This window comes from Myodes glareolus, chromosome 1, assembly GCF_982192425.1.
Source record: "Myodes glareolus chromosome 1, mMyoGla1.1, whole genome shotgun sequence".
NCBI classification, from domain to species: Eukaryota; Metazoa; Chordata; class Mammalia; order Rodentia; family Cricetidae; genus Myodes; species Myodes glareolus.
In genome coordinates, this window is record NC_142026.1 from 62,425,922 (window position 1) to 62,441,168 (window position 15,247).

A 15,247-nucleotide genomic window follows, 5' to 3' on the forward strand; every position below is an offset into this window, starting at 1 on the left:
GAAGGATCCTAACTGAGCCTCGGCATTCATCTGAAAACATAATTCCTCCCCCCAAGAAAACAAGCAGAACGCAGACTCCTGGCAAAAAAACAAAGTAAAGTTTATTTAAGAAGCTCAAGCAGTGGTGAGATAGGAGTAGGAGAGAAGAGAGGCTCTGGGGTGAAGCCTCTCCCCTCACCCACCTAGTGCAACGATTGTGAGCAGCTGACTGGGACGAGTCAGGAAGGTGGCATCTGAACCCCACAGCGCATGTTTGCTGGAACAGCAAAGTCTGAAAAGAAATCTCAAATGATTCTGAACACGCAGAAATGACTCATGTCTCACAGAGACCCAGAGTGCTCAGGGCTCTTTTGAGGGACTACAGTTCTAATCCTCAGTCCTTCCCTTCAGACCCCAGCCTCCTCCCTCTGACCCAGGGGTCCAGGCCCAGAGGTCCAGGACCAGCCCTCCTCCCTCAGACCCAGGGGTCCAGGCCCAGCCCTCCTCCCTCAGACCCAGGGCTCCAGGCCCAGCCCTCCTCCCTCAGACCCAGGGCTCTCAGACCCAGGGCTCTCAGACCCAGGGCTCCAGGCCCAGCCCTCCTCCCTCAGACCCAGGGCTCCAGGCCCAGCCCTCCTCCCTCAGACCCAGGGCTCCAGGCCCAGCTCTTCTCCTTCAGACTCAGGGGTCCAGGCCCAGTCCTCCTCCTTCAGACCCAGGGCTCCAGACCCAGCCCTCCTCTCTCAGACACAGGGGTCCAGGCCCAGCTCTTCTCCTTCAGACTCAGGGGTCCAGGCCCAGCCCTCCTCTCAGTTCACGGAGTTCAGGATCCTCCTACCCCCTCAGAACCACGGATTCAAACCCTTAATCACTTTCCTCAGACCCTGAGTAAACTCACCTATCTGCTGCGGCTTAGGCAAGTTCAGGTTGTCCATGACCTTAATAAACTCCTCACAGGTGAGGGTGAGCCGTGGGTTCAGAGTCCGTTCCTCCTCCACAGTAGAAACAGTGAGTCCTGTCGGCCATAGGGGAGGGGAAGAAAAGTTATCAGTGTCCAAGACCTTGGGCGGCTCAAAACTACATTTCCCAGGAGGCCACCCAAGCCTGGGACGAACTGGCCCTTCCCTGAATGGTTCTACGTCCCGCCTCTCTTCAGGCACTATGGGAAATGTAGTTTCCACAGTTCCCGCACTCTAGGAGGACGTCCCAGGAAAACCTATGCCCTGCAGATGTATCTTATTGTTTTACATCCACACAGCACGCCCAAGCACATAATCTTCTGAGCCACAGGAATTTCTGGGTTCTGTAGCCTCCGTGCCTCATGAGGACAACAGGCAAAGGGTATTCCCTGCCTTAAGCGACAGAGGCCTGTCATGGCCTCTGGCAAGCCCTCACCGTGGTAATCATGAGCCGGGTAGATTAGACAGTTGCCTGGAAGCGTGAAGATCTTTTCATGCACAGAGTGGTACAAAGTCCTAGCACAACCTGAGGAAAGAAAACTCGGAAGTCAGAGAGTCACAGGAACAAGAGGAGTCCCCGACCCCCTTCTTCCAGAGATGGACTGGGAAGATGGAGGAATTATGGCTAAACCCTCTCCCTCAACTCCTGCCAAGAAAGCCTGTGTTCCAGGAGACACAGAGAAGGAAGGGCATTCTAGGGGGTGGAACACCATATATGAAGAACCGATGACCGGTGAGAAATTCATAGGGATAATTGAAAGACTTTGAAGTACCACGGGGTTGTGACACCCTCCCTGGGGAGGTGAAGGAAGAGCTCTGGGCCAGGAAGGTGGACATGAGGACAAGGGGAAAGAGTGACTCTAGGATTCAGTTACGGAGTGCTGAGTCCTGGGGCTGGAGAGAGGCTTAGGGAGTAATAGTGCACACATAAGGACTGAGTTCAAATCCCCAGAACCCAAAGCAGGGTATGGTCTATGCTCCTATAATTCCAGCTCTGTCGGCTACCTGGCTGCCAGCCCAGGTCCTCAAGAAGACAAGGTGAAACATATAGACAGGGCATCTGACATCTGCCCTGGCCTATGAGCACACCCCCAGCCACACACAAGTGCACATATACCACACACAGATACACAAAAAATTTGAGTCCTCAGTGAATAGGTAAAAGGGAGGTTAGGAGTCACCTGCCACTCTAACTGCCCCCTAAAGCTAAACCCCAAAAGTTACACTGCCCCCTAATGATTAAACAATACACAGTAACAACATTGGTGTGTGTTTGGGTATGTGTGTGCGCACACATGTTCTATGTTACCCAAAATGACCTTAGACTTTCTTTTTTTAATTTTATGTGCATTAGTATTTTGTCATGGGTTTCTGGTCTCCTTGGAACTGGAGTTACAAACAGTTGTGAGCTAGCTGCCACATAGGTGCTGGGAATTGAACCCCGGGTCCTCTGGAAGAGCACTCAGTGCTCTTAACCATTGGGCCATCTCTCCAGCCCCAACCTTATTACTCTTGATCCTTGTGCTGGGATTTAGAGTACAGTTCAGCTATTCCCAGCTGATGAAGTATGAGTATTGCATCTACCCACTGAGCTACACAGCCCCAGCAGCACATTCATGCATTTATTCTTGTGGCTGCATTTTTTTTTTTTTTGAGACAGGGTCTCTCTACAGAGCCCTGACTGTTCTGGAACTCACTAGGTAGACCAGTTGGCCTCAAACATGCAAAAATCCTATTCTTAACATTCTCACACACCACCACCACACTGAGATCCTGGGAACTAAGAAAGGAGTTGGTGACCTTGTTGGAAGTCTGTTCGTCCACACCCTCGGATCAGCAGGGCATCTCCAGTGAAGGCCATGCTCTGGTCATCCAGGACAAAGGTGACACAGCCTGGGGTGTGGCCAGGGCTGGCCCGAGTCTCCAAGGCCTGGCAGGGATGCAATGCAGAGAGACAGTCACCAGCAAGCTTCACTGGTCCCCGCTAAAGCCCCATCCACCTGAGGGAAACAGCTGAAAAAAGGACTACAGCAACCATTTGGTTTAAAGTTAATCTGAAGACTGGGCATGGTGGCAAACACATTAAACAGAGGTCCTCGGGAGGTGGAGGCAGGAAGAACTGATATGGTTCACAGCCAACCCTGAGCCATGACAGGACCCTGTCTTGGGGGAGGGATCAATTTGAATCAATCAATCTTTCTTTCTTTCTTTCCTTTCTTCCTTCCCTCTGACAGAATCTCCTGTAGCCACAGTGGAATCAAGCTTGCTGTGAGATCAATGATGACTTTATCTTCCAGACTTCCTGCCTTCATCTCCCAGCTCTGGGGTTGCAGGTTTATACAATGCTGGGGATGGAATCCAGGGCTTTGTAGGTTTTTGTTTTGTTTTGTTTGCCAAGTGTTTTGGCAGCTGAACGAGACACATAATCAACCCAGACTGAAGTTCTGAAGAACAAAAATACCCCAGATGGGTTCCCAAGATAGTCAGATAGCTAGAGACCTGAATTTGTAACAGACTTATACCACAAGGGTCATGCACTCAAAAAAGAGAATTATTATTATGCATCTCAATAAGAAAATAGAAAAATAAACACCAGGCTGGGGATATAGCTCAGCAGGCAGTGCACACACAGGCTGTGGGTTGGGCCTGCAGCACTACCAGAAAACATTAAAAAGACTAAATTAGCATTGAGAGTCTCCCTGTTGGACAGGGGAGAAGATTCTGTGGGTAAAGGTGCTTACTGCCAAGCCTGAGAACCTGAGTTCTAAGCCCGGGACCACATGATAGTAGGAGAGAACTGGCTCCCTCAAATTATCCTCTGACCTCTATATGTATGCCATGGTACATGCACACATATGCAAATGAATGTAATAAAAATTGAGTGCTGTTGCTGGAAAGAAACTTAATGGTATTTCAAAAATGTTTAATACTACAAAAAAAAAGTTTACTATCCAGTAGGTGCAAAATATGGTTTATAAAGCAACTTCTACAGTGAGATCCTTGCGCTGGGCTCAGTAGCAGATGCCTCTAATCCTAGTACTAGGGAAACTGAGGCAGAAGGACCACGAGTTTGAAACCAGTCTAAGCTGCAAAGTTCCAGGCTCCCTGAGCTCAGAGGGAGACCCTACCTGAAAGAAAAAAGTGGAGCTCTTGGCAAAACAAAAAGTCACCAGATCAACTTGAACTCTATTCTGTTGCTTTTGTTGGTGATGTTTTGAGACAAGATCTTCCTAGGTAGCCCAGGCTGGCCTTGAATTCATGGATCTCCCTGCCTTGGCCTCCCAAGTGTTGGAATTACAGGCATGTGCCACCCTCTTCTCTCTAGTGAGAAGACTCTTCTGTTGGCTGCTGGTTTCTAAGGGTCTGAGCCCATCACAGCAGAGGCATGGTGGCTTGGGCATGTAGCAGGGGCTCCTCCTACCAGCACAGACCATTAGGCCCTGATTCTTTCTCTTCCTGGATCCTTGATGCAGACTCCCTGTCATGATGGCCTGCCCTAGCCTGAGTTCACAGCCAGCTCTTTGCAGACTGGACCTTGCAAATGCTGAGCAAAGGTCTTTTCTTCCTTTTAAAAACATTTAAGATTGTACTTTATTTACTGTGTGTGCACATGTGCGTGTGCACACATGTAGTGTTGTATGTGAGCATGGGTGTGTGTGTGTGTGTGTGTGTGTGTGTGTGTGTCTGTGTGCATATATGCCACGGCTTGTGACTGTTGGACAGATGACAATCGGCTGGAGCTGGTTCTTGAACACCACCACATGGGTCCCAGGGTAAACTCTTGTCATCAGAGTGGGCAGCAAGCACCCCCTACCCGCGGAGCCACCTCACTGGCCCACCTCTATGTTTACAGTGGGAGCTGGAGAAATGGAATCGCACCACTCTTGCCCGGGACCAGAGTTCTATTGGGAGCACCCAAGTCAACCACCTGTAACTCATGTTACAACCACGTTGACATTCCAGTTCCAGGATATCGAACACCCTCTTCTGGTCTCTAAGGGTACCTGACATGGGTACATCCTAATATGTGAGCGAGCGCGTGCACAGGCGCACACATACACACACACTCATAAACATATATACACAATTAAAAATAAGTATTTTCAAGATATTTGTCATAGACATTTGGAGACAGTGACAGAAAATTAACAGCCAAAGAATTCAACATGGGACTACACAGTAAGAATTCAACATGGAAGTGCACTGTAATAAAACTTAGAAGAACAAGTGCACTATGGTGGCTCAGGCTTACAAACCCAGCACTCAGGAGAGACCAGGGTTCAAGATCACCCTCTACTGTACAGTGGATTAGGGGCCAGCCTGGGCTACATGAACTTTGTCTCAAAACAAGACAAATAACTTCTGAAAATTAAATATCTACAAATGAGAGTCAGCAAGCTGGCTCACTGAATCACGGGGCTTGCGGCCATGCCTGACGACCGGAGTTTGATCCCTGGGATCCACCAGGTGGAAAGAAAGCTGTAACATGAGGGCCGGCTTGTTGGGGTATCTGTCCCACCTGGTACCCCACAGCCAGCAATTCCCAAAGAAAATAACACAGACTCTACATTAGGTTATAAACTGATTGACCCATTAGCTCAGTCTTCTTATTAACTAATTCTTACATCTTATAGCAACCCATAATTCTTGTCTATGTTAGCCATGTGGGTTGGTACCTTTTTCAGCGTGGCAGCTCACATGTTGCTTCTTTGGTGATCTGGGCAGAAATGGCGGAGAGAGCTTCCTCCTTCCTAGTCTTCTCCTGTTCTCATTGCCCCACCTCTACTTCCTGTCTGGTTGACCCACCTATACTTCCTGCCAGGCCAATCAGCGTTTTATTAAAATACATGATTGACAGAATACAGACAATTCTCCTGCACCAGAAAGCTAACTCCAAGTTGTCCTCTGACCTCCACACAGGAATTATAGTATGTGCATGCCACCCCCACGTGATCTAGACACCCTGCAGGTCAGCTGCAGGGCTACGGGTGTCCAGTTAATAACCCCCACGTGAGTGGCTGTGTCAAAATTAGGCTAGTCTCATAAAAGGCATTTGGAGGCTTTTCTTCTTTTTCTCCAGGCACTGGAATGCTTAGAATAGTTCTGGCATGATCATTTTCCTAAGTATGGAGTGACTCTCTCATGTGATTTACAAGAGGTATTTTCTACACATTCATTTTTCACAACTATTTGTAGGTGGAGAGATGGTGCTGAGAACTGAATGCAGAGCCCTGTCTTTGCCAAGCAGGGGCTCTACCACTGAGTCACACCCCAGCCCCTCACTGGGGGATTCTAGGCAGGGGCTCTACCACTGAGCTATATCCTCAGCCCTCTTAACTACTTGTTTAGTTTTCTTTTTACAGGGTCTCAAAATTACTCAATAGGCCAGACAGGCCTTGAATTTGAGGCCTTCTGCCTCAGCATGCAGAACAGTTGGGATTCCAGATCTCTCACATCTTTTTTTTCTTATTTATTAAAAATTTCCACCTCCTCCCATCCTCCCATTTCCCTCCCACTCCCCCTCTCCCACATCTTTTAAGATGTTCCCATGGCCACAGTGACAATCAAGTGACAAATATTCCTATTACTTACCAAGGTGTCCTTGAACCCCTTTCAAATGCACCCTTCCTCCACCTGTCCCCAGCCAAGCCCTGGCCTGCTTCCTGTGTCTCTTGATGACTCTGTAACTCATCTGTTCTAGAGTTTTATGTAAATAGATCAAAACAGTTATAAACAAAACAAAATTGTTGGAAGCCGATGACCGAGTTCCTAATCTCAGATCTATCAGCCCTTACGGCCTATCTTCTTATTTGCAAAATACACATAAATGTTGTCTCCAGCCTCTTGAAATGCTACAAAGATTAAAGTGCTTCATGGATAAACAATTGGTGCTTTACAGTAAAAACAAAAAAAGGGGGGCTGGAGAGACGGCTCAGCAGTTCAGAGCAAGTCCTGTCTTCCCAAAGGACCCCGGTTCACCTCCCAACACCCCACACATGATGCATATACATATGTACAGGCAAATAGTCACATAATTTTTGTTGCTGTTGTTTTGCTTTCCGAGACAGGGATTCTCTGTGTAGCCCTGACTGTCCTGGAACTCACTCTGTAGACCAGGCTGGCCTCAAACTCAGAGATCTGACTGTCTCTGCCTCCTGAGTGCTGGGATTAAAGGGGTACACCACTACCACTCAGCAAAATGGATTAGGGTTAGGGTTAGAGTTAGACACTGGGCATAGTGTTGTAACCTTATCATCTCAGCACTCCAAAGCAGGTGGATTACAAGCTCATGTGGACTGCTGAGTGAGTTCGAGGCCAGACTGAGCAATTTAGTGAGATTCTGTCTCAAAATGAAAAGCAGGGGCTGGAGACGGCTCACAGTTAAGAACACTGAATACTCTTGCAGAGGACCCAGGTTCAATTTCCAGAGCCACTCATAACAGTTTTCAGCCATACATCCATAATTCCAGTTTCAGGGGACTCAACACCCTTTTCTGGCCTCCTCGGCAGGCACTCGTGTGGAGTACAGACATACATGGAAGCAAAACACTCATACACATTTTAAAAAATACCATTTAAAAATATGATAAGGCTGGGGACCTAGCTCCGTGGTAGAGCACTTGCTTACAATGACTGAGATCCTAGTTCAATTCCCACCACTGGAAAAAAAGTTGTATACGGTGTTAACCTACGGAAGCCTATGGTGTTAACCTACGGAAGCCAGCCCCCACTCTTTTGAAACTTGCTGACTGATGAACTGCACAGAATATCATGGAAAAGTACTACCTGCCTAGCAACAGCTGGCCAGAGGCCGTCCTGACCCATCCATCCATCAGCAATGCCTCTTTCTTTCCAGGATGCATAAAACACAGGATTTTATGTACAACCAGACTTACCCAGGCACCGGGTGGCATTGCAGTTCACGCAGCCTGCACTGCCCCCTAGCGGTCAGCCATCTCCAGGCACCAGGTCCTCTGGCCCCTCTGCCTTCTCAAGTCCTAAGTGGTGATGGCGCCCTCTGCGGTTCGTATGCCCTCAAAACTCATTTTTCCACTGTCGCCAAATGGCTCTGTGTCTCCATCAGCTACATTCCCTTTACTTTGTGAAAGAAAAGGTATTTAAGATGGCTCAGTGGTTAAGAGCTCTTGCATAGGACCAAAGGTCGGTTCGCAGCAACGAGAGGAAGGCTTACATCTGTCCTTAACTCCAGTTCCAGAGGATCCCATGCCCTCTTCTGGCCTCCACAGGAATGGGGCACGCAAAACACACAGAAACATAAAAAAAAAAGTAACTTTTTTAAAAAAGAGAAGGCACATAAGATGGCTCATCAGGTAAACATCCTTGCTGCCAAGACCTAAGTCCAATCCCCATTATCTAAACTGTGAAAGGAAAAAAAGCTGAGTCCCAAGAGCTGGCTGTCCTCTGACATCTATGATGTTCTCTGACATCCATACATGAACCCAGCACATACACACAATAAATAAATCATGTAAATTTTAATTAAAAGGACTAATGATAAAAAAAAGAGGACTAAAGATGTAGCTCAGAGATACAATGCTTGCCTAGAATCTCCCAGTGAGGGACTGGGTGTGGCTCAGTGGTAGAGCCCCTGCCTAGAGTCCCCCAGTGAGGGGCTGGGGTGTGGCTCAGTGGTAGAACCCCTGCCTGGAGTCCCCCAGTGAGGGGTTGGAGTGTTGCTCAGTGGAAGAGCCCCTTCCCTAGAATCCCCCATTGAGGGGCTGAGGGTGTGGCTCAGGGGTAGAGCCCCTGCCTAGAATCCCCAGTGAGGGGCTGGGGTGTGGATCAGTGGTAGGGTGCATGCCTAGAATGTTCATGGTCCTGGGTTCCATCCCAGCACTGTAAGAGACAGACAGCACCCGGCAGTTTGACTAGGTTCAAGGTAAGTCCTCACTGTAACTCAGCAAGGCGATTCCTTGGAACTGAGTGCGACTTCTGCCAGGGGACTTGTGCAAACAAGAACATCAGCACCACTATCCCCTACAGTGATGGAAACCAAGGATAGCCATCCAGAGGAGCAGGAATAAGCAAACTGTGGGATCCACATCAGGTGCTGGCTGTGGGAGTGGGAACCAAATTGAACTGAACGCCCTGTTTTAAGTCCTATCATCTGAGAGGACTCTTGGCTAGAACAGCAAGCATGGTCACGCCTGGGAGGCCAGAAAGGCGTGGGTGAAGGCAGGAGGATTACATCAGGAGTTCAAGGTCCATCCTGGCAATATAACAACAAATCCAAAGCCAGCCTGCCCGCACTATGGGAGATCCTGTTAGGAGAAGAAGCCGGAGGGAGGGGGATGGATTTTAGCCAGGTACCATAGCACAGGCAGAAGAGGCTGAGATAAGAAGATCTCTGTGAGTTCCAAGCCCACTCGGGTCACATCAGGGGGTGGAACATTCTAAAACACAAATTTGAGGAGCCATAAGTGAGGCTCTGGAGCTCACAGCCAGACTTCTGTCTTGTTTATGCCAAAGGCTTTCTCACACCACAAGAGAGGCAAGTCACCAGAATGCATTCCCTTTGGCCTGTAACGATTAGATTAACTATAATCATTCACAGAAGTTGGCCAGGCCTCACTATATAACCATGAGAAATAAATAATTTAAATTCAGAAGGCAGAGGAATCTCTGTGAGTTTGAGGCTAGCCTAGACTAAATAGTGAATTCTAGGCTAACCAGAGCTAACCTGCCTCAAACCAACAACAAAAATGACAACTGCAGACACAAGAGGAAGGAAGGAAGACAGACTCTGTGTACTTCTTATCTTTGATTTGGAGAAAGGGATACTTTCTGTTGCCCAGGCAAGCCTGGTACTTGCTAGTAGCTCAGGCTGCTCACAAGATTAAGATTTTTCTGCATCTCCTGAGCTAGGATTAGAGCATTGCATCACCGGGCCTGTAACTCCCCAAAAGTTAAATGCCAAGTGAAACTTGGTGATTGTGTAAGTCAGGATGGTCCCCGGGCAGAGGGATTGGCGGCTAGGAAGAGCAGAGAGGCCTGTGGGGTCATGAGGATGCTCTGTGTAGGGATATGGGAGGATGGAACCCAAGAGTAAACACATAAGAACACAAGCAATTTGCACAAGTACAGTGTGTCCACACTTTACCTCATTTTATATAACACAATTTATTGTTTTGTTTTAGAGCTTGAAACAATCTCATGTCTTTCTTTGAATGTTTTTATTACATTTTATTTATTTTTGTTGTGAAGGAATGTGCAAGCCATGGCAGTCAGCGGACAGTTGATGGGAGTGGAGCCCCAGGTTGGCCTTGAGTTCATTACATAGCCACAAATGAATGACCCAGAAATCCTGATCGCCCTGCCTCCACCTCCCAAACGCTGGGACCACAGGCTTGTACCACTACTCAAAGCTATAATTCAACTCTCCACCCCCCCACCCCCCTGCCAAGACAAGGTTTCTCTATATAACAGTCCTGGCTGTCTTGGAGCTCGCTCTATAGACTAGTCTGGCCTCAAACTCACAGAGATCCACCTGCATCTGTCTCCCGAATGCTGGGATTAAAGGTGTCTACCACCACCACCTGGCTATAATTCAACTTTTAAAGGGAGCAGAAAATGTAAGAGTCAGGAAAAACAGACCCATAAGATCTGTAAAGAATTTATGCTTAGTAAGACCCACACTAACAAACACAGACACCAATAGGCATTGACACAGCTGTGGGGTCCTGGGACCTTCACACAGTGCAGGCAGGACTGCAACTGGATCTCACAAAAATCCATCCAAGAACCTTCGCAGTAGCATCCCCTCAACGGTCCCAAAGTGGAATGGTCATCGCCTGACCAGGAGATAAGTAAAATATGGTAGGTCCATCATACACCAGACTGTCGTTCAACAAGCAAGAGAATGAAGTACCAACAGGGGCCTGAACATGAATGAGCCCTGACAACACACTGAAAACAGAAGCCAGCCTGAAAGACCACAAGTTCTCTGCTCCTATCTCTATGTGATATATAGACAAGAAAATTCAGACAGACAGAAAGGACAATAAAAGAGAATAAAAGCAATTACTGGTCAAGCATAATGGCATAAATACCTGAAGTTGTAGCAACTAGGGAGACGGGGGAGGGGGAGCTGGAGGATCAGTTCAAGGCCTGCCTGGTGTGTAGAGTGAGCTCAAGATTGACTTGGGAAAATTCCTTCTCTCAAAATAAAAAGACTGGGGTGTGGCTCAGTGGTAGAGCCCTGCCTAGAATCCCCCAGTGAGGGTGTAGGACAGGAGTAGAGTGTTTCCCTAGCAAGAATCAGACCCTAGGTTTTATTCCCTGTACTGGAGGGAAATGTTGCCTAAAGGTTGGGTGTTGTGGTACAGCCAACCCTAACAACTGAAGGGTTGAGGCAGGAGAAATGACAAGTTTAAGGCCAGCCTAGGCTACAGAGCAATATAAAAAAAGACTGAAAGATTTATCCAAGACTGGGGAGGACAAGAGGGCGGCTTCGGGTGATACCTTGACAAGAGTCATAAAAACATCCTAAAATGACGTGCCACTATGAACACAACCTTCTACGAATGCAATACTAGTGATTGACTTAGGGCCTTCCAATGGGTGAATCATATGGCATCTAGATTATATCAATAACATGCAGTAAAGGAAAGATAAGCATGGGAGCCAAACAAACTCATCAATTGCTCTGTATTGAGAAGGCCTCTCTCTTCATTTATCGTTCTGTTTTGTTTTCTTGTTTTGAGAGAGGGTCTCCCATGGACCAGGGTGGCCGTGAATCTTCCTGTCTCTGACTATTCAGACTGAAAGTGTGTGCAACCATGCCAGCTCTTTTTGGGGGTGGGGGTGAGATGCAGGGTCATATGTAGCCCTGATTAGCTTCAACTTGATGTGTAGCTGAGGGTGACCTTGAACTTCAGATTTTTCTCTCTACAGCTCCCAAACACTAGGATTACAGGTGTGTGCTCACTACACCCATTTTAAGGGTTTGTGTTTTTTTTAAGATTTTTTTGAAGATTTTTTTAAGATTTTATTTTAATCTCACTGTGTAGCCTTGGATATCCTGGAACTCTCTCAGTAGACCAGGCTGGTCTCGAACTCACAGAGATGGTCTACCTGCCTCAGCCTCTGCCACCCAAGTGCTAGGGTTAAAGGCATGTGCCACTATGACTGACTTGTTTTTAAGATAAACAGTCATTTATTTATGTGTATGTCTGTGTATCTGAGTGTGATTCTGTGCCAGACAAGGACGCCGGTCCTCCTGGACTTGACAGTTTTAGTCAATTGTGCCCAGTCTGAACTGGGAACTGGGAACCCAACTTGGGTCCTCTGGAAGAGCAGCAAGTGCTCTTCACTACTACAAAGCCATCTATCCAGCCCCTAAGGGCTCCTATTGACACAGCCCTGATCCTTCTAACCTTACACACTTCGGCCCACCCCAGAGACACTTGTTACTCTCTAACTAGTACGGCTGACACAAATGAGCAATAATGTATCTTTCATCTGCTTCCAAATACACGGGTGAAATCAAAGTCTCTTAGGCAGTTACACCCTCTCCACACCACAAACACCGCCCTCAGTTCCGCCAATTGCCTCCACATAAACTGTCCCCTTTCCACAAGACCATTAACCCAGAGGCCGGGACCTCAAGCTCACACCAGACATTCTGTCCCCTAGGTCAGCCAAACTACATCTTTGGCAATCCCAATCACCTGTTTCCTCCCTCTGGGTACAACCCTCCACCCAGTCCACTGTGCCTTGGGTGGCAAAGCTGGCTGGAAACCAGCTGATTAAGCATGTAGCCGACAGAGGAAGGGGGGAGGGAGGGAGGGAGGGAGGGAGGGAGAGAGAGAGAGAGAGAGAGAGAGAGAGAGAGAGAGAGAGAGGAAGAACCTTCAGGCCTCTACTGGGTGAGGCAATAGGGTTGTGGCTAGGGTGAGGCTTCAAGGCCAACATTTAAGGAAGAACCCAGGTTGACCCCAAATTTATACCACCATGCCAATGAGTGCCACCTTAAGTAGTAGTCATGGGTACCTCCCAAGACCCACCCCAGACCTATTGCTGGACAACAGGATGCTCCTTCCTCAAAGCTAAACCCTAGTCAGCTTTTATGGAAATGTCCAGGTCAAAGAACCTGCCCCAAGGCTTCAGGAAACTTCCCCGCTGTTGACTTAGGGGGATTGGCCAGAGGCACGCCTGCCTACACAGCCTCCTGCCCCAGTGCCCAACCTGGGTTTATAGTACTTTACACAGACAGCAGAGCTGAAAAGTCAGTGCCTACATCCACTGAGCCCTCTTCCCTCGGACCCAGCAGCCCCTCCCCCTTCTCCCCACGCACCCTCTTCTCTTCAAAGCCTAAGGGATTCAAGCCAACACCTTCTCCCTAAGACCAACTCACAAAGCTTCCGAAGCGGATGGAATCACCTTCCTCAATGTGCACATCAGCCTGGGCTCCACTGAGGCGGGAGATGACCGACTGGCAGCCAGGGAGTAGGGACCGGAGAACCCCTGAGCCGGTGATGTGATCAGCGTGGCAATGGGTATTCACTAGGAGAGAAGGCAGAGCAAACTGAATGTTGCCAGCCCACAGCATCCAACCCTCAGACTCAAGGAGGCAGACCCTAGTCTTCCTCCCTCAGATCCAGTCTCCCTAATCAGACACTCCCCCCTCACACTCTGAGGCCCAAATCCCAACCCTCCTCCCTCAGACCCAGGGTCCAGGTCCAGTTCTCCTCCCTCAGATCCAGGAGTTCAGGCCCCACTCACCTCCTTCAGATCCTGGGGTCTAGCCCCCAACACTCCTCCGTCATCCAGGGGTCCAGACTCCAGCCCTTCCCCCAGACTCCGGGGTCCAGGGGTCCAGGGCCCCAACCAGCCTCCCGTTTCCCCAGCGCACTTTCTCCGTGGCCCCGCCTCTCTCCCGCCCAAGTTTGGTCCACAGACGAACCGGCGTAGAGCAGCTTGAGTCCCAACTCCTTAACCAGCTGAGCATCCCGTTGAGCCGTCTCCAGAACAGGGTCGATCAGAAGGGCCTCTCGAGACTCCGGGTCACCCAGAAGGTAGGTGTAGGTGCAGCTCTTGGGCTCAAACATCTGGGAGGGGTGGGGTACCGGAGAGAGTTCCCGGACCTGATTCCCACGCCTGGGACCCAAGAATCCAGGCCTCCCCTTCATCATTTTCCTAGGATGCAGCAACCCCACCCCTCTTTGCCCAGGGATCAGGAGTCAGCTCCCTCCACCGGAACCAAAGAATTTCATCTTCCAACACGCCCCTAATCAAAGACCCCGCCCTCCTCTGGTAATGGACCCCGAACTCGGCCCCAAACTCAGGGTACTCCTGACCACCCACCTTTAAGGTATCGGGAGCCCTTTTTTGTTGTAACAATCAGGCGTGATGGACCCCCGCCCCCCAGATCTCCTTTAAAGAACAGAGGAGTCCCACCCCACCCGCCACCCCGGACCTGGGGTCGCGCGGTTATTCGCCCCGCCGCACCTGCCGCATGAGGACAGGAGCCCTGGATGAGCTTTGCTGGCTCAGCCGTCTCACGGCGACCCTGAGAGCCGCGCTCGCCATCGTGCCCGGGCCGGCTCTGCACTGAGCCCAGCAGCCTCCCAGCCTGAGCCCCACGCACCGGGGCTGACCCGGGAGGGCGGGACGGGGCGGGGCTTGTCTTAAAGGAGACGCTGTTGACCCGACCCAGGAAAAGCTCCCGCAAAGGGGAGACCCTGAAACAGGCTGAAAAGAGATCAGAGACTCAGGACATCCGGAGATACTGCTGTAGAAACAGGGAGAGAAATAGAAGGCCTCCAGACACTTAGAGACACGAAACGTTTTTCAGAAAAACACGTGGTCAGCTAGTCATCCTGCGAAAAGAAAAAAAAAAATCGAAAGTCAGTATCACCGCCGTTTTGAGGAACTGTTGGATAAGTGCCTGATTACAACTCTGTTTGGTTTGATTGTTTGGTTTGATTTATTTTTATTTTATTTGACTTTTTTGTTTGTTTGGTTTTTCATCACATAGCCCTGGCTATCCTAGAACTCACTCTGTAGACCAGGCTGGCCTTGAACTCAGAGATCTCCTGCCCCTGCCTTTGAGTGCTGGAATTAAAGGGGTGTTCCACTACTCCGGGCTGAGACAGGGTCTTTCCATATAGCTCAGGCTGGCCAACCTGCCTAAACCTTCCAAGAACAACAACAAAAATTAAGATTTTTAGAAATTATTTTTAATAATGTGTATATCTGTTTTGAGGGGGTGCAGGAGAGAACGTGTGCCAATTCCCTGGAGTTGGAACTACAGGAGGCTGTGTACTACCCAGTGTCGGGCTAGAAAT

General features: G+C 49.1%; 1 protein-coding gene across 1 annotated transcript; it reads right to left on the bottom strand.

Moving 5' to 3' along the window:
- Positions 1-76: 76 nt before the first annotated feature.
- On the bottom strand, positions 77-14,564 carry Ethe1 (ETHE1 persulfide dioxygenase). The gene is made up of 7 exons (XM_048440535.3): positions 14,409-14,564; positions 13,864-14,008; positions 13,315-13,463; positions 2,739-2,868; positions 1,375-1,464; positions 878-994; positions 77-271 (listed from the first exon to the last, which is right to left on the bottom strand). Exons 1-7 carry the CDS (start codon positions 14,487-14,489, stop codon positions 219-221), a joined length of 765 nt encoding a protein of 254 aa, XP_048296492.3. The 5' UTR covers positions 14,490-14,564; the 3' UTR covers positions 77-218.
- Between the last annotated feature and the right edge of the window lie 683 nt (positions 14,565-15,247).